Below are 26,690 nucleotides of genomic sequence, written 5' to 3'. Positions count from 1 at the left end.
ATGCAAAGATTCTGACACATTGGCAGTAGTGTTACCCTTCTTCTGCAGTGCAGCAGGAACAAAGTCGTGTTCAAGGTCTTTGAGCGGCATTCAGTAGTGCTGGTAGGAGCTCTCAGAATTTGGCACGGAAAACTTTCCACATCCTCTGCCGCTCAGAAGCCAGGTTGTCGAAGGTTTGAGGAAACGGAGAGAGGCAGTTTGAAGAATCAAAGTATCGGCGACAGTGGGGGGTGGGGGGGGGGGGGGGGGGGACAGGGGAGGAGTTGGAGGGCTAGAGAGGAGAGGAAAGGAGTGAAATCCGAGCTCATAAAAATCAGTATTATAACAACATTAATTGATGCTGCTGAGTGCCATATGTGACGCCATATGGAAAAGCTGCCCCAGAGGCCTGCTATAATAGACAGCCTGCAGCGGTGCACGCAACTTGGCACATTTACAAACAAGGGACGTCCCATTAATATCAGCCACGCAGACCGAGCAGCAGACAGCGGGAGAGGGTGTGAGAGGGTGTCGGAGGTAGGCATGGGGTGAGAAAATAAAGAAAGGGAGCCGAGTAACCTCATGTTTTGTTTGGTTGATATCTTTAGTCCTCTTTTCTTTTTAATGGCTAGTTATCCACTCATACTATTCCTACCAAATGAGGGGATTTACTCCTTTGCATATCAGTAAGCACTTACAATCGCTGCTCCTCTACTCCCACGTTTCCTTAATTACAGTAATAAATGGCCCCTCCTTTCTGGGTTGATGAGACCGCCCTCTGTCCGCCCAACTGTCACTCCCACCACAGATGCCCAGTGGTCCTTTCATCACACATTCACTTCAGCAGGTGAGGTGATTCATGGCACCTTGACAAAGGCGGCGCGAACGAGCTCTGTTTAACCTCTTCTGTGCCTAATCGCAGGGCAGCTGTTATTTACTGCGGCCGTCCACAGTTTGCACTGCTTGGCTGCTCACAGCACTGTCCCACTCTCACAAGTCCGAGGGTGTGATGTGAGCATTCTGCGAGACATTTTTCTCTGGAAATGTCCGTTTATGGGTGGTAAATATTACATTGATTATATATTCATTAAAAATAGGATTGATGATGTGAATAATTTATATCTTGTAAGTAGTCTTGCGATTACGGCTCTTAAAATGCAGTGGGCACAATGTTTGGGGAACGGTTTTGTGAACTCAGATGTTTTAATTGCCAAGAACGTAGAACTGATGATTATTTTAATTACTGAATAATCTACTTATCTCGTAATCAATGAATCATTTATTCTGAGAATTGACAGAAAAATGCAGTTTGTTCGAGGCCTAAAATGATCAGCAATCCGAAACCAATAATAATAAGCAATCATTAAGATTAGCAAATTGTTTCAACATTAGCGGGATGTAAAAGTTGACAACAAGGCAGCTACAATCAAGTTTGAACTCTTTGAATTCGATGCTTTCAGGCCGTGAAAATGTTCCTTCTCGTATGATGTGATGGTATCGGTCGTCGTGTACTTGCCAGGGGACATGGATCCGCCTTTACAGCCTCGTATGGCCTGCGTGTACTCGCATCCATTTTGTGCGACGCTCGTCTGACTCTCTTCTGGAGAACGAGCGATCCTTATGAAACGGAGTTGTCAGCCATTCTGTTGAGTTTCATAGAATGTGAGGCAAAACAAGAATAGCGTACAGCTGTTTCCTCCCTGACACAGAGGGAGGCAGATGAAGAGCAAAAGAGAGGAAAGTGAGAGAGAGGGAGGGAGGAAGAGGGAGAGCGAGAGAGAGCTCTCCACTCTGTGATGTGCACTGATGTAGCTGCAGCTCTAGGTCAAACGCTGCCAGTGTTTTGTGTTCATCTTTGTCTCGTCTCCCCAGTGCTCCTCTAAATTATTCACAGCCTGAAGATGTGCAATGTGGCTGCCTCCTCCCTTCCTCTCGCCTCCTTCACTCTACGTTGCTCTCTGTCTCTCTTTCTCTGTTTCCCATCCCTTCCTTTTTCTCTCATGTGACGGCTTGTTTCAGAGGCAATGAACAGAAGTTTCTCCTTGCAAGCTGGTTAATCCCCCCACCACCACCCTATCCCACATCCACTCATCTACCATCAACCACCCACCTTTCATCACTGACTCCATCTCTCACACTCCTCCTTTCATCCCTGCTCGTCCCTCGCTTGCCTCTCCTGGCTGCCAGACTAGAGCCAGCCGCTTCTTTTTTCAGGGGGAGGCTGCCAGCTGTTAGCATCAACTTCATGGTAGCGCCTGCTCCCCCCCCTACCTAACCCTACCCTACCTCATTTCATAGGATCCATCATGTCTGGGTTGGACTGACAGGGTGTTTTTTCCCCCTCTGTTTCTTTTTTCCCCCTCTCATCTCAACTCTTTAATGATTTCCAGTGACTTTGTGCTCATTTTATCTAGCTGAATTGAGAGATAAACCCCCAAGTGCGCACCAAATCCTCAGGCCAGTCGATGGCACTGATTAAAGATGTGTCCGTCGGTCATTTCACCTTTAACAGACGGCCAGTCCTGAAGATGGAGGGAGCTGCTAGAAACCAAGGACAGTGTGGGACCACACCGATAGGATGATATATACCGTAGGACGATCAGAGTTTGTCAGCCATCAGGGATCATGTCATAGTGTTTCTACTGAGATTGTCCATCCCTTTATCTTTTGTGGGTGCAGGCAGAGGAAGTACTTTGATTTGTCAGGTACTTAAGTTACTGACCAATCCAAATTGGGCAGTCCTATCTGCTTATTTTTAACTGTCTCACACTTGATTTTACAAAATATTTACTTTATCACAACGTACAAATTGCCACTGTGATGTGAAATAACATTTCCGTCTCTAGATTTTACCCACACTGCCCATCCCGAGGTCGAGTGCAGCCAAACACACAAGCAGTCCCTCTGTGTCCTAATGCGTGGGCTTATAAACCGCCTCCTTCTGAAACGATTATTATCATTGTGTAAGATGCAACTATAAATCCTGTTTGGACAGCAGGGGTTGGAGGATGAGGTGTGTCCCTCGTGGCCACCTGAGGAGAGAGAGGAGAGCAGCTGAATCCAGTTCCAGCCGTTTCCACGGGACACTCATTTGTAATTCTGTACCCTGCCTACAATAACGTTTGATCATTGCAGACGCGGGGACAGGAGGTACAGAGAGGGGGAAGGGAGCCGGAGCTTTCTCCCTCTCTCTTCAGTCCCCCTCCCCAAACCCCCTGCTCGCCCTCTCGCAATTGCTGTCACCCAGTATGAATGCCCCCTCTGGCCCGATGACAAGTCTAGCGTGAAACGCTTGGCTGCCCCCTGAAATTAGCAGTAGAGCCCCCCGGCGGCACATGCTTCTCATGACCAGCACACAGTGGGCCGCCGCCAGATTCTTTTCATTATGGCTAAGGCCTGCCAGCCCCCTTACTCTTCCTCCTTCTGCCTCTTCCTCCATCCCACCCTCACTCTCCTCCTCCTTCTCCCTGTGCGTTGGCCAGAGCTCAGTAAACAGCATCTGTAGTGCTCATCACATTACTGTCGTGGGGACAAGAAGGAAGGAGGGAGCCAGGCTCGCTGTGGGTGTTGCTGTTATTTCTGTGTATCTAAGTGTCTTAATGTGTGCATACAGTACGTGATTCTGTGTGAATGCATATAGCACGTAGATACTGTGTTTCTGTGTGTTGGCTTGGCAGGATTAGTGAGAGAGAGAGAGCGAGTAGTAGCAGTACAGAGAGTGAGGAAGAGCGAGAGAGGAGGGGAGTAGCAGTACAGAGCGATGCCTGGAGGCTCAATCTGTTCCTCACTGAGCTACATCAGTGTTAGAGACGGCGGCTCGGGCCGCGGGGAAGCCTCCACTCGCTCCATCAAACTGTCAGGCAGCCAGCGGAGCTGCACAGGGAGACTCTCAGCTGCCCCCGGGGCCAGTTCAAGTCAACATCCCATTTCCTTGCCTCCTCGCCTAATTTCTCCTACGCCCCGACTTAAATTTCCAATGCCCAGTGTCTGCCGCTGCAGCTCAGCAGCACGGGGCCCGGGGCCATGTCAAAACACTGGGAGGTGGTGAGGGCTGTACATGCGTGGATGTATGTGCGCGCGTTCGCCTCTGAAGGCAAGATAGCGAGCTAGTTACAGTCACACGGTCAGCAGAGACAAGACGAAGCCGAAGGGAGCCTTATGAAAGACGAGGTGCAAAAAAAACAAAAAAAAAAAACATAAATCAGTGTTTTTCTCTCTCATTCTCTCTTACCTATGTCCCCATTTTTCTTCCACGACTATATTCATAACACAGTTGCGTATTCCCTGTCCCTTCAGGTTTCTGGCAGTTTTCTTCTTTCTCTCTGAGCTGAATAAATGCTCCCTGTTCCCTCATACATCTGCCATTACTGTCTGTTTTTCCCTCGCCAAACTACTCCAAGGATCACACCAGCAGCCCAGCCGGCTGTGTCACTCCCCAAGCGAGTGCTGAAAGCAAAGGTTGAGGGATTTCTTTTTGGAAAGGACAAGGCGGTCCTTTAATTTAGTGGAGAGGGGGACAGCTCTTCAAGTTTATCCCCTCTACTATCACCATCAATCTGTCCATGCATTCCGCCCCCCTTCTCTCCTCGACCTCACCACATACTTTGCATGGAAGTGAAATAGAGCGCTGCCAGGTCTCAGTGCTGTTTACATGGACTCTGGGTAATGTTAAAGTCTGCTTAGTTTGGCCCCAGGTCAGGACTATATCTTTCCTCACCCCGGCTTGATTTACATGGCCCCCGCTGACTCTTCCCTTAAGTGTGTCAGCTCTGAACTAGAGGCCTCTGTGTGTCTGGCTAATGCAAAGAGCATTTCTCTGAGCTTGTCTTCTTCAATCCTCCTTCGCTCATTCTCTCTCTGTCCTCTTCCAATGGGCCTCTGTGAACGGAGCTTTTGCTGAAGCTGTCTTTCTGTTTGCTCAGCCAACTCTGAGGTCCCAAGCTCAAATATGGTTTTACGTGAGAGCCTGTATAGGCCTCTTCTGCTGGTCGATATCATTTCTAGCCGGCAGAGCTTTTTCTCTCAATCTCATTCCCTCAGGACCCTACGTCTTCACTGGGATCAATACTTTCCTAATCCAGAGATCCTAGGCTGACCCAGGGTAATCAGCTGACTTCCCTGGCTGCCTGCTGGGGAGGTCAAGGGTCAAATGGCTGTATAGATTTGATCCTGTGATCAAATCACTTTGGTAGGTGGTGCTTTCAGATACAGCTTGTTTGGGTCAAGAGCAATCACTTGGTTTTTTTTCTCTCTCTCTGGTTGAGAGATTTAAATGCAGAGGTGCTCAGCCGCGTAAAGCCTCATATTACTACAGCACCACCACCCACGTTCAGCACTTACATGTTTACATGTAAGTAAGCTCAATAAGTACCCATCAAGTAGCCATTCGTGGCTTTCTAAGTTTGTTTCAGGGAAGGTTTGAGAAAACATCCCGTTGATAAATTAAAGCTGAGTTGAAGTAAGGCTTTACCCTTCGCCACAAGGCCAAAGAGACCTTCAGTTATTCCCCCGATGTTTCGGGCCTGGCAGGAGGTCCCTCAGCGAGACGCGAGGCTCTGCTTCCACGCCCCATCAGAGTGGTCACAGCACCTGCGTCCCCACACCTCATCCCAGCACCCGCAGGAGGGAAATTGCGGGAGGAAATTGGTGTTGTTCCACCAGTATCCGACACTGCTTTGGTCCTCGACTATCAAAATGGACCATTACCCCCTCTGTGTGCTCGCACACCAGGAGATCTGGGTTTGGCTGTGCTCTCTCCCTTACAATCAGGGGTATCTCAGTATACGTCCCCAGAGAGATGTCTGCTAAACTGAAGCCATTTCACTCGTCAGTGCATTGTTGGCTTGTCACCTTATTCGCCTGGACAAGGGATCAAGTGTCGCTGCTGTTTTACTGTTTAGGCAGAGTCTCTTTGGTGCTTCCTCAGGGCTTATATGCAGCATGTTTTTCTTCTCACTTATCAAGTTCTTTTCCTCACGTACTTTACAACATAATCTGGTGGCGTTGCTTCTTGCACTGACTTTGATCCAGCCAGGCAAACTTTCTTCACAAATTGAATTGTCAATGCAAAAGTGCTTTTATCCTTATTCTCTTTTTTGGCTTTTATACATCCTTTTGATTATTTATTTTGAAATGGAACCGACTGTGACACTTAAATGCCAGCAGCTCAGCCAGCTCTTATTTTTTTTCTCGAGTTCTTGCAGCAAATACACCCATTAAAACCGTGTTTACTGACAATGTTTTATTTTTGTTCAATATTTTAAATTCTCAGAAGGTATATTATGTTCAGTACATTCAATCAGTCTGTTAAAGGAAGATGACCTCTTTATGTACTGTATGTGCGCTGTTTTTGTGCTCAGTCAACCTGTTCTGCTCAAGTAGGTCTCATGCTATTGAGTCATAAAGCTCTGACATGTTGTGCTAATCCATTCTACATCATCATTTCTGTAATCTTTGACTCCATTTCTTTCATTATCTGTGTAATATCAAGAAAAATGTTACTTTTTGAATTATCTTATTTTCTCAACTTCTTGAAGCTTAGCTTAGCACCACAGAGCTTTTGGAGTGCCACTCAACATAAATGAAATGAAACACTCCTTTTTCCTCACACATCTCAAATTGAGTGCGACCACCGTGAAGACTTTGGAGCATCACTCAAAGCAAAGCAGAAATCAGTCAATGCCCTTGGCTGGGGGAGCAGCAGATATCTATTAAGAAAAAAATCAAATGTTGGGAAAAGGTGTGTCATTTGAGCTGCTGCTGTCACCTGAAATGAAACACTCATTTGTCCTCACACATCTCCAAATGATTGTGACTGACTGCCGACTTTTCCTAACTTGTAAAAACTTGCCAGTCGGGAGAAACAAAGCTGATCCTTGTCTCTCTGGGAAGAAATATAGTGTAATACTGTTCCCTTAACCCCAATAGTACTTTTATACACCATAAACATTAACAGATAAGGTTTTAAAAGGCGTTTGATGCCAGCCAATTAATCAGCTTTGAACTATCATTGCTGTATCAGCCTTTAAAAATCCACTCTTGGCCGACTTCGACTGACTGCATATTTGTAAAATTGAACAATCCACCATCTTGGCTTTTTTTTCGGTGTACAGGGTTGCGATCAGTATTCAGGCAGACAGTTGTTGACACTGTGCCAGCATTCGTGGAGCTGGGCAAGTTCCTCCTCTGTTCTTCTCTCTATCTCTGAGGCAGAATTCATGGCAGACTGTCCTCCGAGTGTGACAAGTGGAACTGTGTGATTAATTTGGCCAGTCGTTTTAATGTGCTCCGGGATGCGCAACGCTTATTGTCTTCCCTTTGCACGTCTATCGGAATCTGCCAGAGAAAATGTCCAGGAGAATCGAGACATCCATCCCTGCCTCCCTCTCTCTGTTTTTTCCCCTCTTGCTCTCCTTCTCCTCGGCCCTGCCTCATTTCAGGGCTGAGCTACAGGGTCGTCATGGGGGCCAGCCCAGGTCGAGGCCTGGCTCCAGCCAGGGCCGCTGGCGGAATAAATCTCCCGTCTCTGAAGTGTTGAAAGCTGTGTAAATGTCAAACGCATCCGTCTGATGTGCTGGCTGAGGGGAGGGAGGGTTGGAGAGGAGGTGGGATGCTAGGAGGGAGGGTTCTGGATGAGCCATCCACTGAAGCTGGTCCCCCGTTACCTTTCGTATAGCTGGCGGTTGCCAGGTGCAGATGTTGCTGCTTGCTCCCTGCCTCTGAAGAGCCAGCCAGTTTTTTTTTTTTTTTTTTTCCCTTTTTTTTTCCCTTTTTTTATTGGGGGGGGGGGGGGTTGTTTGGTTTGTGAACATCTATGAGAGACACAAACCGCTAGGGGCTTGGCTCCTGTCAGACAGCTTAGTGAGCTGCATATCTCTCCGATTTTAACAAAGTCCCCTCTGACCACCAGACGTGCTGTTATGGGAGCTTCCTGTTTGGGGTTGTGGATTTGCATTTTCACCATTTGGTTTTCTCGTGTAGCTTAGCTGAAACCTTTTAACCGGAGTAGATACTAAAAGAGGCATCGGGTGCTAAATGAGGTGGTCCTCTTCTCACACCCACACACTCACAAACATGAGCCAATTTTAAGCTTTTATTGGTTCGTTGTATTCTTTTCTTTGACTCAACCACGTGTAATAGCTCAACAGGGCAATCACATACAATACTGACAAAAACTGTGCTAACACTACCTCCATCCGTCCATCCCTTCATCTCTATAGCATCCCCCCTGCCTGTTCTTACTGTTGTTTTGTTCCCCTTTTCCACCTGCCTCTCTCTCCCCTGCTGCGCTGTGTCTCTCTCTGTCTCTGTCTGAGCCGTAGCTAGTATTCCTCTTTACGCTCTGCTGCAGTGCATGCTTCTTGTAAAAGGATAAGCACCATGCTGTGCTCTTTTGATATTATTTTTCCTCCTCGCCAGCTCCAGCCTTGTGAGGCCTCATCTCTAGTGTCATGGCTACTGCTGCAACAACAAGGCCAAGCATGCACCCAGGGAATAGGCCGAGCCAGTTGTTCATCTCCGTCACCTAGGGTTTAAACTCATCCCCAGTAATAGAGAGGGACTCACAGCCGCTGTGAGATGGAAGTCATCTGTTCAGCTGCATGCTAAGAATGCATTTGCACTGGTTTCCTGGGGGTAGGTTGAAGTTGCAGATTGGATCAATTCACCTTTTTTTTTTTTTTAAATGCACAGATGGATCATGACGGAGGAAAACATGGTTTGAATGTGATTCCTTTCAGATAAAATGTCACAGTGGTGGGGGAACAAATGGGTGGTGATTACAGGTTGTGATGTGCCCCGAACAGAAATGGCTGACAATTAATTTGTCCCAAACGCTTAGTCTGAATGGGAACTTGATTGACAAGAAGCCTAAGCCACTTTCTCTTCTTAATACGCTGCACTCTGTAATGAAGGTCTTTTGACAAGCAAAAGCCCAGAAATTAAGGTTTGCAAACATTCCCCAAGAGAAATGCAGACATGCTGCATAGAAATGTCGCCCCTAGATGTCATTTGCCATTCGCATGGCGGTATGTACTTATAGATTCATACTAAAGAGTTTCATTTCCTGTTCACAGTGGCTATTACCTAGTATGGGCCATTTCGTATTATTTTAGAGCAAGCAATCAACACTCACACACACATATATAAATACATATATATATTATTTATATGTATATATATACACAGAGAGAGAGAGAGAGAGAGAGCGCAATACAGGTGTCAGGCCAGTTTTGCATTGAGTCCTTGTGAGGCGCCCTTCCTTTGCTTTCACGCTTACTTTCTTGATGCCTCTGACATGCTTTGGAATGATGAACAAGCGTCACTTCAGCAAGTAGAACGCCTCAGATTCACCATATCCTTTTACTGTATTTGTGCTCCAGCAGGTCTGCGTTCTTGTTCTGTGACTTGTGAAAGAATGCTTCAGTGTGAACAAAAGGAGCTCAGGCGTTTCTCAGAGTTTTTATTCTGCAGATAGAGATGCAAACAGAACAATAAACCCTCCTCAGGGGTTGCGCCACAATGTTTTTCACTTAAGGCTTCTGTCAGCAAGGTCTCCTGCTGTATCCCTTGTCAGAGTAGGATCACGGTGCATGGAAGCCACCCCCCTTCTCCCCCCACCTTCTGAGAGATCTTGGCCACTGAGCCCTTGCACTGATTACTCTCGTTACTTAATTATACATTTGGACCCACCGCACTCGCAACAAAGGGCCGCTGTGCCTCCATTGACCCAGCTCCCTCCTCATTGTGCCCAGCTCTGAAAGGGAGTCAGACAAAATAAAGAGGCTCCACTTAAATATGTTGCCACAGGAACTTAATTGACAGATTGATGGCAGTTTTTCACTGGGGGCCCTCTCCCTCTCTATGTGGCTCTCTCGCTTGAATTGCTCTGCTCCTCATGTATCCTGCTGTGAGGTCCAGCGGGACTGGCCTGCAGCTCGGCCACTCCTGTTTCCACAACTTCACTATCTATTGTCCAGGGGGAGGGAGTTACGAGCCAAGAGCACTTCAAGGCAGCTGAATGTGAGAAACGCAAGCGAGGACCTTGTGGGTTGGCTTCAAGATGAGGAATGTGGTTATGTTTACCAAAGAAATTTGTTACAGTATTTTAGCGACAGGAATGAACAAACCATTTGAAAACAGATCAAGCATCTAATGTAAGGGTTATTGGCTAAATTTTAACTTCACGCATTCTTTTTAGGGTAAAAGCGAACAGAAATTCCAGCTTTCATCGGAGTTTAATCATTTTTCTTATTATTTGCTAAAAGAGTTTTGTGCCTGTGAGCATGTCAGGAATGAAAGGCTGCGGCCCTCCGTCAGTTACAAGGTCTGACTTTTTTCCTCTTTTACTTGTGGTTTTTTTTTTTTTTTTTTATTTCAAAGCTAAAACTCTTCTCAAGACATTTGAGCCCGATCATTTCACATTTTAATGGTGAATTGCCTTGACTGGTGAAATTTGAAGTGTTGAAGAAAAACCCATTTCACTTCTTGACTAAACAGACGGTGATTTGGCCTTTGGCTGTGGTAGACGAGGCATATTTCAGAGTACAACGTCTCTTGTTATTTAGTTCCTTTATCCCTGTAGAAGTCTGACATACAAATTAAAGACGGGTTTGTCACAAGGTGGATTTGAAATACCAAACTTAATAGGTGCTGTGCTTGAGTATTCAGAGAGCCTAAGCTCCCTCTGTCCTTGAGATACTATCGTCCAATTTTAAAGCACTCTTAAAAGGCTAAATGACAAGCTGCAGCTGAATGCAAAGTCATTGAACAGGCTCTTTATAATAGAACCCAGTGTATAGCATTATTCATTTTTTCATCTTTTTTAAATTTATAGCATTGAATTTACAACAGAAACACTAGAATGGCAGTCTGTGCGGCTGTGCTGCTTTTGAAACGTGAAAAACTCTCTTAGATTACCGCACTCTCCTTTCCTTCTTCATCCTCTGCCGTTTGCACTGAAAGCTGTCAGTGAATGAGAGGTTGCACACAAAAATAACATCTGCACTGATTATGGGCTACTGGGGGGAGCCAAATGAATAATTCCTTATACTTTGTGTGTCTGTCTCTTTTCTGTTACAGTGTGACAGCGAGAGTGACATTGACGACAAGGTAAGACTGCATTTCCTGTGTTTATTCACCCACCACATGAAGTCGCTGAGAGTTGTGAATAATAAATTTGAGCTCTCAACTAAAGGACCGAGACAGTCATAGCATGTTGTTAGCAAAAAAAGGAAAAAAAATAAAATAAATAACAGGCGAGGGGTAAAAGGGGTACTCTGCTGGTCTCACCACTGTTCATCACTCACGTCTTCCAGAACAAGAATGATAAAGAAAATGCAGTACAAGAAGGAGCTGCTTTCCAGTGTTTGTGTTCTGTTGTGGTGTAAAAAGATATGGCATGTGTAATGTGTGGAGCGCTGTGCCTGCATATGTTTTAAATATGCCTTCCAGTCTAGACCATAGCATATGCTACATGCAACAAGCTTTAGTGTGTGTGCATTTAATCTTATGGCATGGCACATATCACCGCTGTCCTCTTGTTTGTCTAATGTACGACATAGCAATATCATAGCGACGCTTTGTACCCCTTATGTAGTCATTTTAGTTTAACATCTGGGAGTTTTATGGTGACGATCATGCTCAAGTCACAGAAATGGATTCCTTTTTCTCGCAAATGAAAAACGTGGAGCCACTGTTGAGCCACTGAAGTCCAAGTTAAAACAGAGAGGATCGTTTAGCAAAGTGAATTCCACTTTGGTTCACAAATTGTCTGTTTCTTTCCGAAAGAGTATTCGTTGGTTTTGCTGACAGTGGCTCCACTTTTCCTCAAAAGTCTCAAATGTGAAAAACTGAACAGTGGAGCTAGAGCTATCAGCAGCTTGGTGTGCTTGAAAAAAACTGTTTTAGCAGTGACATCATCAAGTTTTAACCGTTTGACAATTTGACAGATGTAGTCTATCAGCTTCACTTTTGTGTATTTGTTTATCCCAGACTTGGAGGTGGTTGTCTGATGGCAGCCACCTGGTTACAAGATGAAACGCCTTTGGGGAACCTTCCGCATTCTAATTCCTCCACAGTTTAGCAATTACTCCCTGGTAAATGAATGAGATAGCATGCCTAATCTCCTGTAAGCTTAGCTCCCAGTTCTGTGGAAATGTCTGCTGCTCTCCCTATAAATAATACATTGATAGCAGGCCCAATTTGCATTAACTGTAGCCTGGCAAGTCAATAGGCTTTTATCTCTTCATTGAAGCGAGAAGGAACCGAGGGCGCTAGCTAGTTGACACGACAGAGAGACGTAGCAGGCCTGTCAGTCTCCATACGGCTCCCTGGCATCACTGTGGGGGGTAGAGAGGGAAGCAGAGTCGGAGGGAAGCTCTCAGTGTTTCCTTTTCCTTCCTGCTCTGTCAGCTACTTGAGACTTGTAACAGTTCTGTGTAGTGTCACAAATTTTTACATTTAATATATAGAAGTTTGATACCACGATACTAAGCAACACGACCAAAAGCAAAAACAAGCAGTGCTGTGTAGAAGCGCAGCGGTGTGTTGTTGGTTAAGTGTCAGCCTCTGTCTGTTCCGTATTTGGCGTTTGGCACCACTTGTGTCAGCCAGTTTAGGTGGACTGGGATACAGTTCAAGATATGGTAGACTGGTACACATCGCTGCCAAGTTTTCAACTGTCTGTTGAATTTTGTACCAATTATTGCGCAGTCCACTGTCAAGAGCCAGACTGCAGCTTGGCTTGTTCAGGCTTTTCTCTTTTCGTCAATAGTCATAAAGTGTTTTTTTAGCTTGTGAAACGGAATTTGTAATGTATTACTGGTTCATCTATCTAAACATGATCCATAAATCAGTCCTGTGAGGAAGCAACAGAGTAATACTGCAAATGAATAATCATCTGCATGAAAGTTGCAACCAAGGCTGTAGTCGTGCAGTCACTTGTGTTGCCTTGCTTGTGTAACAGTATTGATTTTCACTCCTAGATCCTTCACTTGCTTTTTCACGTCTCTTTAAGCTTTGGTTTCACTTCTTCGTTTTCACTCTCACTTCTGAAGTTCTAACTCTTGGTCGCTTTCAATGTACATTTGGGCACGTCCGCGTCGTTTTAGGACTGACTTGGAAACGTTAACAAATCTCTTAAAAGGCCACCGAGGAAGTAACAAAGACAGGCCTGTGACACATCTCAAACAGGACTCACTAACAAAGACAAGACGTGTATCCCTAAATATTCCGCCTAAAGAGTTGAAAGCTAATATTAGCTTTGTATCAGCAGCCAGCAAGTGATGGAACAGCGATGTTGGAGCACAGAAATCCAAACATGAGTGTAAAATCAGAGCAGACTTCAGAAAAGCCATCCTCTAAATCCTTTAAAGCTAAAACTAGAAGTATTTCAGTCAACTTTTCAACACATAGAGCAGTAAGTACCTGTGCCATGTCCAACATGGCGACTTATCAGCTTTGTCACATACAGCCTGGATGTCCTAGCTGAATGCTTATTATCAAAGTCAGAATAGAGGCTGAAAGGTAAGTGTTGATATTTTCCATTGTTCTGAAGATGTTCCATTCCCACGACCAGACGTGTTGAACAAAGAAAAGCTTTTATTTGGGGCCAACAGGAAATGGGAGTAAATGGCAGCATATTTCAAAACAAGTTTCGGTGTTGTGGAATCTTTGAAAATGCACTGTTGATGTACGTGGATTCGCCAGGAGTGAAAGAAGAAAAGAACATCTGGATAAAGGCTAAAGCAGCACTGACCTTTTCATCTCCTCAGAAACTCGTATTATCATAATCACGCTGATGAGAGCTGCGAATCATCCGTGGCAAATTGCTGACGACAAAGAAGAAGACGGGGGAAAAGAAATGCTTTGACAGGCCGTCACCAAAAGCAGGAGGAAAAAAAAATGGCGTAAAAATTGGGTTTCATGAGGAGAAAGACAAACACTGTCATTTGTAATTGCCCGCACTCAGGATAACTCAACAGCGATAATTTTCTGCAGCGTTTTGCTGAAACAGGTGCCAGCTCCTCCCGTATCTTTCCAACGAAAACAAAGAGTCCTTTCACATCAGATTACCAGCCACCTGAACACCCACATTGTCAGGATTTCACAGATTAACTTAATTAGAATATTGCTTCCAGGTGTGCCCCCAGGGTGCAATCAGTTACACTGTATTTGAATAAAACTGACGAGTTGCTGTCACAGCAAAGTCAGTTTAGATTGCTGCACCTTGTGAAACCTGCTTGTATCAAAGCAATGCTTCAGATAGCATGCGGGGATGTGTTTCCAGAATGTGTCAGACTCGAATTTTTCGGAGATTGCCAGGTCACCCCCAGTTCAGTGCGAGGCTGCTGTGAGGGGGATCTTTATGTAGATTGGCCCAGGCTGGAAGAAACAAGCAATCACAAGCTGGGTATTGTGTTCTCATCACTGGCGTTTCTTCTTCGGAGGCCTGTCGTCTGATGTCTGAGATTACATGATGTTTGACGATGACAAGTATTCAGCGTTCTTTTAAAAACAATAACAGCCTTGACCTTGAATTGCCTTTCTAATGTCAGCACCCCAGGGCTAAAACCCAAATAATTAAGGATTCCTTATGGAAAATGATGTTTTCTCTGTCATCTATTAAAGCAACATGTTTGTGTGAAGCCTTGCTAAGTTCGATGCTCATGAAACCACGTCGGCGAAGGCGCTTGGCAGTGCAGGGGCTATTTGTGTTCAAGTCTGAGGCCGTGTTATGAAACCGGGAACGTCATTCATTCTTTATTCTTTATTCTTTCTTGAACCAAGTACTTTGGGCCACTTAATGTCTCTGTGTGACTGTCAGTTGATTAAAATGTACTTATTTGCCCCCAAACACGTGTTAGCTGTTTGGGCCTTCACAACAAATTGTGCTGAATGAATGGTTGTGCTTGTGATAGTGGTGACATCTGTGATAACAACATGTCACAAGGACAGCATTGATGACTGTGAACGAGATCTAATATTTCATAGCAAATCCAGCTACTTCTTTTTATTTGGCTCATTTTGAATAAAGTATTGTATCTTCTTTTTGGTTTATTACTTAGTAATCGCTGTAACATGCTTAAATCTGCTCAGATGACTTCAGGACAAGCAACTGAAAAATCAGTTTCATAATTGGTTTTCAACACATAACACGTTCAAAGTGTCCTTTCAACTGCAAAACAATGTTGCAAAAAACGTCTCCCTGCTCAACCTTTAATCTATCAGCCAGCCAAACCTGTCAATCTCTGACATGTCTGAGATACTCCAAGTCAAGACGGTCATTTTCTGTCATTGGAGAGCCTGAGAAAGAAATAGAGTGGGATTTATCCCTTCTCAGTTTGTTCGCACACTCTCCTGAAGTGTCATCCTATCTCCGTTAGGCCCCACTTTGCGATCCTCGCCGGCTCCTTCAATTTCCTCTGTATTCTTTCTCCTGTGCAAATAATACAGTGGCCATCTGTCTGTGTGCCAAACGTTAGCATGAGCCGCTTATATTCTGTGCAGCCCTTAACACAGTGGCCTCGTGTCAGGTGCGTTACCGCCGCCACCGCCGCATCACCATAGCCACAGTGGAGGACACCCGGGTCGGCTAATTCTATTTGGTCCTATTTGCCGAGCAGTCACTCAGCAGAAAGTGTATCTGTCTCCGGGGGAGTCTCCAAGGACCATTACCACATCCTGTCTATGAGCTCTTTTATGGCTCCGGTGTACTCATCTGCCAGGGCAGAGCACTGGCTCTGATTGACACATTAATTCCTCTTCTACCCCCTTATCTTCCTGCTGTGTGCAGAATGAATGCAATATCACCGCATTGGAGCGTCTCTACCGGCTTATCAGTAATGGCTCGTCAGCTAATGGTATCCTCCCAGCTGATGTATTTGGGGGGGGGGGGGTGTTACGCCCTATGAAGTTAGCAGTGCATCGAAAAACAAGCATGCTGTGGGGATTTCAAACATATCCGTTAACACCACTGCTCCCCTCACCTCTCCTTTTTTTTTTCTCTAAATCTCAACCTCCTCTGGTCTTTTCTCTTTTTATTTACTGCCTGCGCTCTATCTCTCATTACCAGACATCCCCTCTGCCGCCATCTTGAAAAAGGAAAATGGCAACAGTGATATATATTCATGTAGGCATGTTGCCCCTCCTACATACCCCTCCCAAACCCCCGCTGCTTTGCGAGATCCAGATTGGTCTCTGAGAGTCATCATATTCAATAACAAACAGGCCACCCACCAGGCCGCTGACAACCTTAACGTTTCTTTATGGACGGGAAAAATGGACCGGCTTAATGCTTCGACACAAGTGATCATCCGTCCTCATCTCTTTAATGAAATTAGATTAAGTGCACCTGGGAAAGAGCTGAGAAAGCAGAATGCCTCGCACCTCCTTTAATCTAAAACCAATTTGCCAGTAATATTCTTTTCCCCCCAGCTTGGGATTCGCCGGCCCTGATTCAAAATGGAGGAGGAACGAGATGAGACCAGAGCTGACTGGTTGCATTCAGCTCCCCACAGGCACTGTGAAATTAGACCTGACACCGGCAACACAGGCCTTAATATGGAGATGTCATTTTTCTCCTCTTGCTTTTGTCTTTCTCTCTCCCTCCCTCTTCCTTCCTCTGTTCACTTCAGTTTTCACTTTCTGGCTGAAGCTGGAAGTAAAACAAAACAGGGAGGGGGGAACTTGATAGATTAACCATTCCACCCTAATTTCCAGTGATGTTTGGATGTAAGGCCTCCAGTAAGTTGAAGGGTTAAGGTTAAGATTAGAGTTATGCCATAATCAACTTTTTAGAAGAAAATAATGATGACTTCCAGCTTTGTAGGCTGGCCAGAAATAAACATCTCCCGATGTTCCTCACATTTAGCTATTACCATGAACCTGGAAACATTTATCTCTTTAATTTATATGGAGCTGTTTGCAACATGCATTCCTGTTCAGCTTCAAATCATGTGTGCTCTGCAGGCTATTTTTTTTTTTTTTTTTTTTTTTCCATTTCGTGGTTGTCGAGCGATACATCTGTTGTGCATTCAGCGCACAAGTATGCGGTGATCAGGGAGCACATTTGGATTTGTCTCTGAAGTGAAGAAGGACGCCCTTAGTCTGAGCAGTGTGGTGTGTGTGTGTGTGTGTGTGTGTGTGTGTGTTTTTGTGTACAAGCTTGGAGGGAAGTGAGTGTAAGGGCACACTCAGCGGTGAAACCCAGCCCCAGTGCATGTTGGGAAGAGGAGGCGTGATGACAGAGAAAAACTTGAAGCTTCTGCAGGGCCAGCCAGCAGACACAGCACACTGACATCAGCAAAGACGGCTTGTCACTAGCAATGCACGTCATGCAGCCATGCAGGGACAGTCAACACGGCTGTGGCGTCATTGATGTGGCACCCAATAGCCAGATTCTTTCTTAAAGGTTAGCGCTGATGTTGGCATTGCGGATGAAAATAGAAGGGTTGTGGCAAGCAAAGCCGCGCCAGCCACTCAGAACAGGGGAGGTGTGAAAACATAACATGGCATCAAGACTGTAATCTTCTTTCACTTACTGCCTCCTCTCCGTGAAGCTGTTTGTGTTGGCAGAGAGTGTTAATAGAACAAATAGTCGCCCCTTTGTTCTGTTAAAACCGTAACGCACACCCTGCCCCGCTGTCTTTGAAACACCGGTGCTCTGCTAACTCTCCGAGAAAATCTTGTCATCGTTCAGCCATGTTCAACAGCTCGTGATCATTGTTATTGGAGGAGTTATTGTTGCCTCGATGAACACCAGGTTTTGGTATGTGTTTTCCCTCCACCTCAACCAGATCCATTTTTAGAGGTGGTTTTCCTCAAACACTGTTTTTTCCCCCACCTGAGAGCCCTGGTTCTGTAATAGGAGACTTTTCAGCGATGGCCTGGTGAAACGCTCGATTGCACAATTTTCTGCCTGAGATCTCGTCAGTTCAATGATACAGTGACAGAGAAAGCATGGCACGCCATATCAAGCAAGACAAGCGGTGAAGTATTACACCGGCTGTGGTGCCACACACATCTGTCTGGCACTGTATGGAACATTCTTAGCACTGGGGAAAAGAACTGCACATGTTCAGTACACTGCATTAATTTGAGGCCACATCTTTTTTTGATGGTCCTGCTGTTAACAAATCATTTTCAGTAATCCAAATGAAAGTACACATGTGCTTTATTTCATGCAATCTACCAATATTTCCAATAGAATAAGATTACTGTGTCACGTTAAGAGGGCCGCAGCGTTTTTGGTTGCATGACTTCATCGACCTTTCAAAATAATTACGCACAAAACAAGATATGAAATATAAAACCTGTTGAATGGAATTAACATGAAGTCAATTTATGTGTGATATGTTTTGACTGATGCACTCTTCCAGCAGTTAATGCACGTCCACACGAGTAGAGCCTAACACAGTAATCTCAATGCAGTGGTTTAACAGGCAGCTACACTGGCTAACCTTGTGTTCACTGTGTCCACTGTGCTCCAAAGCAGCGTTGCGCAGAATTCATTGTTTTTCAATTGCTCTGTGTTTGAATAACAATCCAAGCACAATATACATTTTCCACATGAGTAATAAAAGTAAAATTGACTCCATATTGGGTGCAGATGTTCTGTGGAAAGAGAAAAAAGACACAAATGTTTCTGTGTACGTGGATGTAAGATTTGAGTGTTTCTGATCGTGCATAAACATAATGTCTAAGTGGGTTTTTATTCAATAAACATAGTTGGACTGTAATTACTTACACATTTCTCCTGGCTAGAAATGCAAGACAGACTTTGTGTGCGTTTAGAGCTGGCGCACCAAGACTCGTGTCTGTCCCAGCCTTGGCTTGTCTGCACAAGACTTCCTAATGCAAGAGGACTCGCTTTTCCTCCACAACAAATGGCATATGCAATCAAGGATAAATATAGAATTCCCTGTTGTTATTAGGAATCAGTGCCATCGTGGATAATGTTTCCCTGAAGAAGTGTTGCTTCCTCTTAGGCCAGGAATACATCAGTAAATGGAGCTTAGGTCCACTGTGGCTGTGAAAAGAATGTTTAGAGAGCATCAATTCCCTTCTCAGACAAAGAGGCCAGTCAGCAAAGTAGTACACTAGCCATATTTTTTGTCAAAATTTTACAAGGAAAATCAACACACATTAATCATGAACTCATAGGTCATTGTTATTTCATGAGAGGCCGTATTTTCTCTTCATTTACCAAATATTTCCTACTGAAGCCAGTTTCACGACCTTGCCTCATTATGGGAAGGATCATCTGCAGCCCTCATAATGGTGATGATGGACAGTAAAGGAAGTGAGCACTGAGTCTGAGCCTCTCTCCCACCCACTGAGAGAAACATATTCCATCTTTCTTTTGCTAACCACTTGAGCATCTCCAAGTCAATCTAAACACTCAGATGCCTGTGGATGGGCTGGCGACTGCCAGACCTCAAGCCCTGCAGGCCCTCGCGTCACTTGGGCTCTGAAGGGAACTTTCCGTGGGCGAATGTGTATGTGATGTGGAAAGCCGAGAACCCCGGAGAGCACGCTGAGATCAGGCCCAAACACACACAGGGGCCAGCTGCCTTCAATTAAGCCCCAGCCACTGCAGTCCCTTATGCACAAAACCAGCCTGCTTTGATCTGGAGCAGCTAAGGGAAAAGGTACATGGCTTGAAAGATTACAGGAAAAAAAATAATTATTGTATCAAAGGGTGCTCCATAAAAGTTAACGGGGGGATTTTTAGGCTCGGGGAAGGGAGACGCAGGTATTAAAGATGGCTGTCAATCATGTTCATTTGCTAGTTATTTTCCCCTCGCCTTTTCCGTAAGCTTTAATTAGTGGACACACCTGGCCCCTCTCTGAAGTTAGCTGTAGAACTCTCCCTGCCACTTTAGTTTTTATGGGTACTGAAGATCAATTCTGAGTCATGCAGGGCACATTGGCACAACTGAAGCCGATATGCTTGTCAGTTTTCGGCACAGAGGTACAGCAGCTCTTGGATATGTATGAGGTTTAGAGCCACAGACAGAGACCGGCATTAAAACTGTCCCCCTGCCAAGCACTACAGACGCAGGCGGCATGGGCATCCATTAAATTAATTTGACTTCATTAGTGCAGACCTGCTAGGCCTGGGGTGCCCATAGAGATGCCAGGGGGTGGGAGGTAGGGGGGTGGTGGTTGAGTGGCATCAGCCGCTGTGCTCTGAGGAGAGCGAACACATGGCACTGACAGGCGGAATATGGCCCCAGTTCTTACACCGGGACGGCTGCCAAACAAAGGCAACATGCGTCACTGGCTTTAGGGGAGCTCAATCAACACCCGGTCGGAGCATTAACGCCGTGCACACCGCGCCACATCAGTTAGAAGGCCGCGGGTCGCTGGGCAGCCTGCTAGTCATGCGTGTGCACACCGTGAATATGGCAGCGTGATATGATACAGAGACACTGCCAGCGGGGTGACCTACTGCCATCACCTTTGTGTCTGCTGCCAGAAACGCTCATGTTATTAGGTTACAAAGCTCTCATTTATATCTTGTAATGAAGTAAAGCGATACTTCTTGTCATCTTGTCATTATGCTAAGTGATGTTTTGTACCTTACTCATATACAGTGCCACAGTGTTGTGTTTGTACCTGATTGGTATTCCTGGTATGACTGGTCACAGCCAGGACTGAAATACCCTCATCATAATGGGCATAAGTAGTGCCACTTGATCATACACTACAGGTGACTTCTTTGTACGACTGCGAGCATAATATAGTTCTTCTTGAACTGATGGACCAAGTATTGAAAATAAATGACTGCTTTCGAGCTGAAAGTTGATCTCAATCAGTGTGATTGTGTATGGCTCTAAAGTCTGTTCAGCTCAGCCCCCAAACATAATACCACTGCAGTCGGGGACAGATTGAGTGACTTGGCATTCTTCTTACCCTTTTTCTTACAGCCGTCTACTCTCTGCTAATGTGAACACTACCAGTTCATTTAGGAAGGTTACATGTTTTGCTTACCCGCACCTTAACAGCACTCATAACCTGCAACCTTTCCGTCCCAAACCTGCTTCTGTAACCTCTGGGCAACTGCTGCAGGGAGTGGTGCACCTGATAAATGTGAAAATAAATAAATAATGGGAGGCATTAAGTCCAGATAGGACTGGAAGGTAGCCTGAGGGTGGTAAGTGTTATGTCTGACAGCAGCGAACACTTTGATCAGAGGGCCCCGTCTGAAGATCGCTTCCACATCTGCACAGGGGGAACGAGCTGTAAACTGCCAAGAAGCATTTTAATGACAGTTGGATTATAAAATGAAAGAGGGCTCCAGATGGCAGGCAGTGCAGCGGCTGCGGTTCGGAGGGAGGCTGTTTAAACTGCTTTTTTATTGATAAAATATGGGGTGAAAAATTGCGCAGAGCTTATTAGGCATCCCACTGTGATGTTGCTCAGCTGGCCAAGCTGTTCACCGTGGCCCCCGTCCAAACATGCCTCAATAAATTTTTAGCAGTACCTTTAAATCTGTAAGATCCCTGCTTGTTAAGTTCACCCTGGCTCACCAAAATCCCCCACACTGTATTTGTCCTTTGAAAGAGTTGCTTGTGTTTTTTTTTTTTTTTTTTTTTGACCGGCTGGATGATTAAAGCGGTGTTAGTAGCTCAGCATAGACTGAGGTGGTTGCAGACAGGGGGGGTTCCCACATAGCATGCTCATTATCGTCCACCAAGAACCAGAGTTTAGCCCTTAAACAACTTAATTCCTGCATGATTTCATTAGGTTCACTCTCTTAGTGATTAAATGAGACCAGCCTTATGAATTCAAGACACTGTAGTTGTGCTTTCCACCTCGACCCACAGTGTGCTGTTGAAGGCAGAAATAGCCATCTAGGCATTGACATTTAGCAACTGGCTGCAATAGAGGCCAGAAGGGAGAAACAGTTGGACTTTCTTATGAATCAGCTTGCAAGTTGAAGCCCAAATTGCATGAATAGTAATTCAGAATATACTGAAATAAGAGAGGTCCTATTAGGTTGACTGTAGAAGTATAGTGGATAGTGGAAAGACAAGGGTTGTTCAGTAATGAATTCCCTTTCAGAGGTGCCACCTTGACGCTTTATAAATGCACAGGTTGGATAAAAGTCATGATGATTCATTTAGGGAAAAGGCATAATAATTACATTTTTATGTGATTTACAGTGATGTTGATTGGTTAGATTGTCACCTTTTGAATAAGTCACTCCCGGTTGATATTACCTGACACTAAATGGGTCTCATGCACATCTTTGATCCGGAGCTCAAATTGAATTTGCTTGAAATGTGAATAGGCCTGATTCAAAAGCTGGAGGGAGGGGAAAAAAAATCATGGTCTCAATAAAAGGGATCAGTGAAAGCAATCTTGACTCCATCAAAATCCATACATGTCACATGTATGCTTTTCTCTCGGCAGAGTGGGCTCCTTTCAGCTGAGATATGTTGTTAGCCATGCTCTCACTGCTAATTTAAAATCCATTTAAGCTGATAGGGTGGTTGACTAAAAGACTGTCGTGATGGCCTCACAAAAATGGGTGCCTGTATTTTTTTCGTACCTTCAGAAAACAGGCAGCCCCATTTTATATTCCATAACTACCACTGGAAGGCCAACCCGCTGCGCCCCCAATCCACCCGAGCCCATCAAAGACAATTACTGTCGACATCACATCAGCTTACAACTGTTGGTTTGCTTGTTTGCCTCGTTATGTGACTTAAAACTGCCATCTCCCAGCCAGGGAAGGTTCCCTCCCATCTGCCCACCCTTATGGGTTTATACACACACACGTACACACCTACACACACATCGCCTTCCAGCGCAGAGAAGAGGGACAGGCAGCCGACAGCCTAATGGACTAATTTGTAATTGCGAATGAGAAAAAGCTGAGTTGTTGGACGTGTTATAATTTGACGGAGAGTGGCAGCTCTGAGCCGGACAATGACGCTTCAACCGCAAATCTTTCCCTCCCTCCTCCTGCCTCTCCCTCTCCTTCAAATGCTTTCTTTCTTCCCCTCCGTGGAGAATAGTCAGAAAGGAAGGTGATGGCAGAGATGCTTTCGGCACATTCTGCTGCTCAAAGCTCCTGGCTCTGTCATATTCCTTTTCTTTTTACCCAGCCCCCCTCACATCCCTGCCTCCCCTCTCTCTCTACCTTCACAGGGATCCCATAGGATAGAATAGGGAAAGTATCTCAGAGCATTCAGATGCGTTTGAAGTGCAGGACAGATGGGAGGCTCGAGGGACTGTAAAAAATGAATCGAGGCTAGTAATAGGAGAGATGTTTTGAATCCTCTCCCCCATAAGTTATTTATCAGGGGCCCTTAGTGGTGGAGGAAGACTTCAGAGTGCTCCCTTAATGTAGCATCTGATGACTAGTAGGGGGGCCGTTCCAGGAAGTACTGCTGTAAAACAGGAGGGGAACATTAGCAGGGAAGTCTCTCAGGGCCCGGGCAAAGAAGAGGAACAACACGTAGGGCAGCTCTTTCCCAGCATGCAACACAGGACAGAGATGAGAGGTGTACAAGAAGATGTCCCGTAGCCCCCCACCAGCCAGTGATATCACACGACGCGCAGAGCAAGACATTCTGTGCTACGATTCCCACCACATTAGGCATGTTTCAGCAGACAAGGTACTTCAAATGGTTGTGAAAATAAATAACAGAAAAGCAGAACCATATGAGCGCACGGCAGTGACTGCTGGTTACTTTAGCAGTCATTCACATTATGACATTCACTGTGACTCCCTCTCATCTCTTCAGACACACGGACACACACGTCACCCTTGACCGTCTTACTTACTGCCAGGACTGGTGTTGACAGATTAAAGCGGTTGATAGAAAGCATTCGCACTGCTGCAAATGTGACATTGTTGTGTCTAAAATTGAATTGAAAAAGTCTTTTTAACAGAATTTAAAGCATGGCGTTCTAAAATCCATCCACAGAAACACAGGATAGTAACAATGAATCAGTTGAAAGAGATGAAAACATAGTATTTTTGTGCAGTGAATCTGGTAATTATGCTAATACAGTTTGCCACATCTTTATCTTTAGAAGAGCAACTACTAAAGACACAAATCCAGAATTAGTTTCTTCTCAGTTCTCGTAGGCCACCCACTACTGTTTTGTCCTTTGACGTGTAATCACCAAACAGCCTCACATCCATGATAACAGATGTAAGCATCAGCAGCTAGCTCGTTTCTAATTTTCACGACCGGAAAGCACTCCATGGGTCTCACCACCTTGAAACTCTGTACACGCGCGATCACAAACGCCAGTAATGTGGACGAGCCAACCGGGGAACTCTGATCACAGGAGACTAATGGCCTCTGAACTGATCACTGAGGCTAATAAAGACCAGCTAACGACGTAGTTGCTTCGTTTGTGCTAATTGCTCTCCCTGGACCTCCACCGTGGCCCTTGTCTCCCGAGCATCTGTCACCAGGCATATTCCCCGACACAGCTCAGACCCTGGCCTCAGCCTCAAAGCCGGGCACACCGCCAGAAACAATTGTCCTCTGGTGTCCTTTCACTGCGGTGAGGTGTAAAAAAAACAATCTCTAGGTATGTTGTTTGTTTTGCTAGATTTACATCTTGGTGAAACTGGACGTGTCCATGTGCGGATGATGTGCTCAGACCTCGATAAATGTGAATCAACAACACAATGCCTGTCCATAATAATTATTGAAGTTGATATTGACTTCATCTGTAACCTCAGGAGACCATGTGTTCTTTTATGCTTTCAGCTGAAGGCGTGTGCCCTCATCTTAAGCACATCAATCAATAGAATCAATAAAAGCATGCAAGTATTACTTGGCTTACTGAATGTAGTGATAATATGAAGTCACAAAGAAGAATACCAATAATGACATTTAAACGTGAACACGTGTGAACCTTCTTTTGGTATTTAACTTTAAGTATCTGGAAATGAGTTTTTCCACAATCCACATTTTTTATATATCTTTCTGTTTGGAGTGAAGGTTTAATAAAATACAAGCACCCGATGAGGAATACGTCTCCTTGAAATGTTATAACTTGTGAGAGCGACAAATGCCAACCTGGTGGAATATATCAGAATGATTTGAATATGATTTACAAAATGATTTTGACTAGACATCAACTGGCCGGGCAAACCTTCTGGACAAATTAGTGAAACACTTAATGTCTGGCAACCGTATAAACAAGTTGATGAGTGTATCAAACATGCACTGGACTAAATCCTGTACTGAATTCTGGTGAAGTGCCCAGTACTAATACTGTGTCAGGGGCTGGTAGCTAGCCAGTTCTGCACAACAGTAAGACATTGTGGTGCAGATGGGTAGATCTACAGACATACAGGGTGGCCATCAGCATGACCCCAAAAACGAGGACACCTCCATGGCAGGCAGTCGCTAGTGTGATGATCACATTGTCACATCGTTATGTTTTACCATAAATGAAATGGTACACTTATTTACAATACATTTATGTTATGTTGAATAAACCCATGTAATACTAATGTGTTTCTACATTTGCTGTTCATCCAATAATGTCTATAATATGACAAAATTCTCTACTTTAGTCTTTTGGCACAGACGTTTCATGCTGATAAAGCTGTTGTGAGAGAGAGAGAGAGACAGTGACAGTGGTTAGTTAGAGGCTGCTCTGTGCACACAGGTGCTGTAATTTGCACAGGTATCAGGGCTGTGGAGCAGGTGCAAATGATTGACATCTGGTGGTCCAGTTTCATCTGAAATGTTCCCATTTTTCTGTGGCTGTTCATCAAACAAGTTTAGCCCCATTTAAAATGCCACGCAAACCACACTTTCCAGCTGCTAATATTTTCAGAAATGTATTTGGTTTTGGATAAATCAAGTCTATGCTTATCAGAAATAATTTTCCTCTGAACCATGAACCATCAATCAACATACACTATGCTGCACATAATAAAAATATGCCAATATTCACACAGTAGTCAGACCACTGGGACTACATTTGGTTTCAAAATCATGGTAAAGACTGCAAATATGGGCAATTAGTGTACTTCACTCGGTATATTCCACCCAGAATCTGATGAGTGTTACACTTAACACTCACCCATCACACACAGTATCACCTTAACTGTCATACCACTTGTGTGTGCAAACATTTTAACAGTGTTTTACCTTTGTAATTGACACATTGCTTCTGGGCAGCTACATTATACAGTCTGGCTCTTGATGTTGAACATATCGGCCTCGGCCAAATCAAATTCATATATTATAGGCGAGTTGAAGATCAGCTACATTTATGTGGAGACAAGCTAGGGCACCTATATTTTTTCATCATGCAGAACGTGTGATGTAGTTGCAGCAGTGGCCATTTTGAAGCACTGACGCATGGTGCAGCATTACAATGGGTAACAATTTGCATATCATTTCATGTTGGGGATATTAGATTAATGGCTTGTGACTGGTGTGATGAATACTAATTTAGCCTTAAATCATGTCACTGTTCAGACATCACCAGCCTGCCCAACAGGCAGCAGAGCAGCTAAGCAGCCAGACATTTTATAAGGTCAGCTAACTTCTCTAGCCGAGCTCTTCCTGTTCCTCATTCGTTCAAGACGGTCGTGGCACTTGTTGTAAATGTTTGCTATTCCTGGACTGTTGGCTTCACAGTTAAGGATATATGAGCCCACCATGGGGGTTAATGCTGTCTCCATTTACCCAAGCAGACAATAAAATCTGCTGATA

The 26,690-nt window shown here is 44.9% G+C and overlaps 1 protein-coding gene across 9 annotated transcripts in view; it reads left to right on the top strand.

Moving 5' to 3' along the window:
- The window catches only part of fbrsl1 (fibrosin-like 1), a 268,866-nt gene that overhangs the window by 168,436 nt on the left and 73,740 nt on the right, over positions 1–26,690 (top strand). For all 9 annotated transcript variants that reach the window (XM_076730320.1, XM_076730319.1, XM_076730324.1 and 6 more), the window contains one exon: positions 11,059–11,088. In XM_076730320.1, coding sequence (XP_076586435.1) covers positions 11,059–11,088 — 30 coding nt within the window. The remainder of the gene's footprint in view (positions 1–11,058; positions 11,089–26,690) is intronic.

This window comes from Chaetodon auriga, chromosome 5, assembly GCF_051107435.1.
Source record: "Chaetodon auriga isolate fChaAug3 chromosome 5, fChaAug3.hap1, whole genome shotgun sequence".
Classification (NCBI taxonomy): Eukaryota; Metazoa; Chordata; class Actinopteri; order Chaetodontiformes; family Chaetodontidae; genus Chaetodon; species Chaetodon auriga.
The sequence above is the reverse complement of the archived record's forward strand: the minus strand, read 5'-3'. Positions and strand labels throughout refer to the sequence as shown.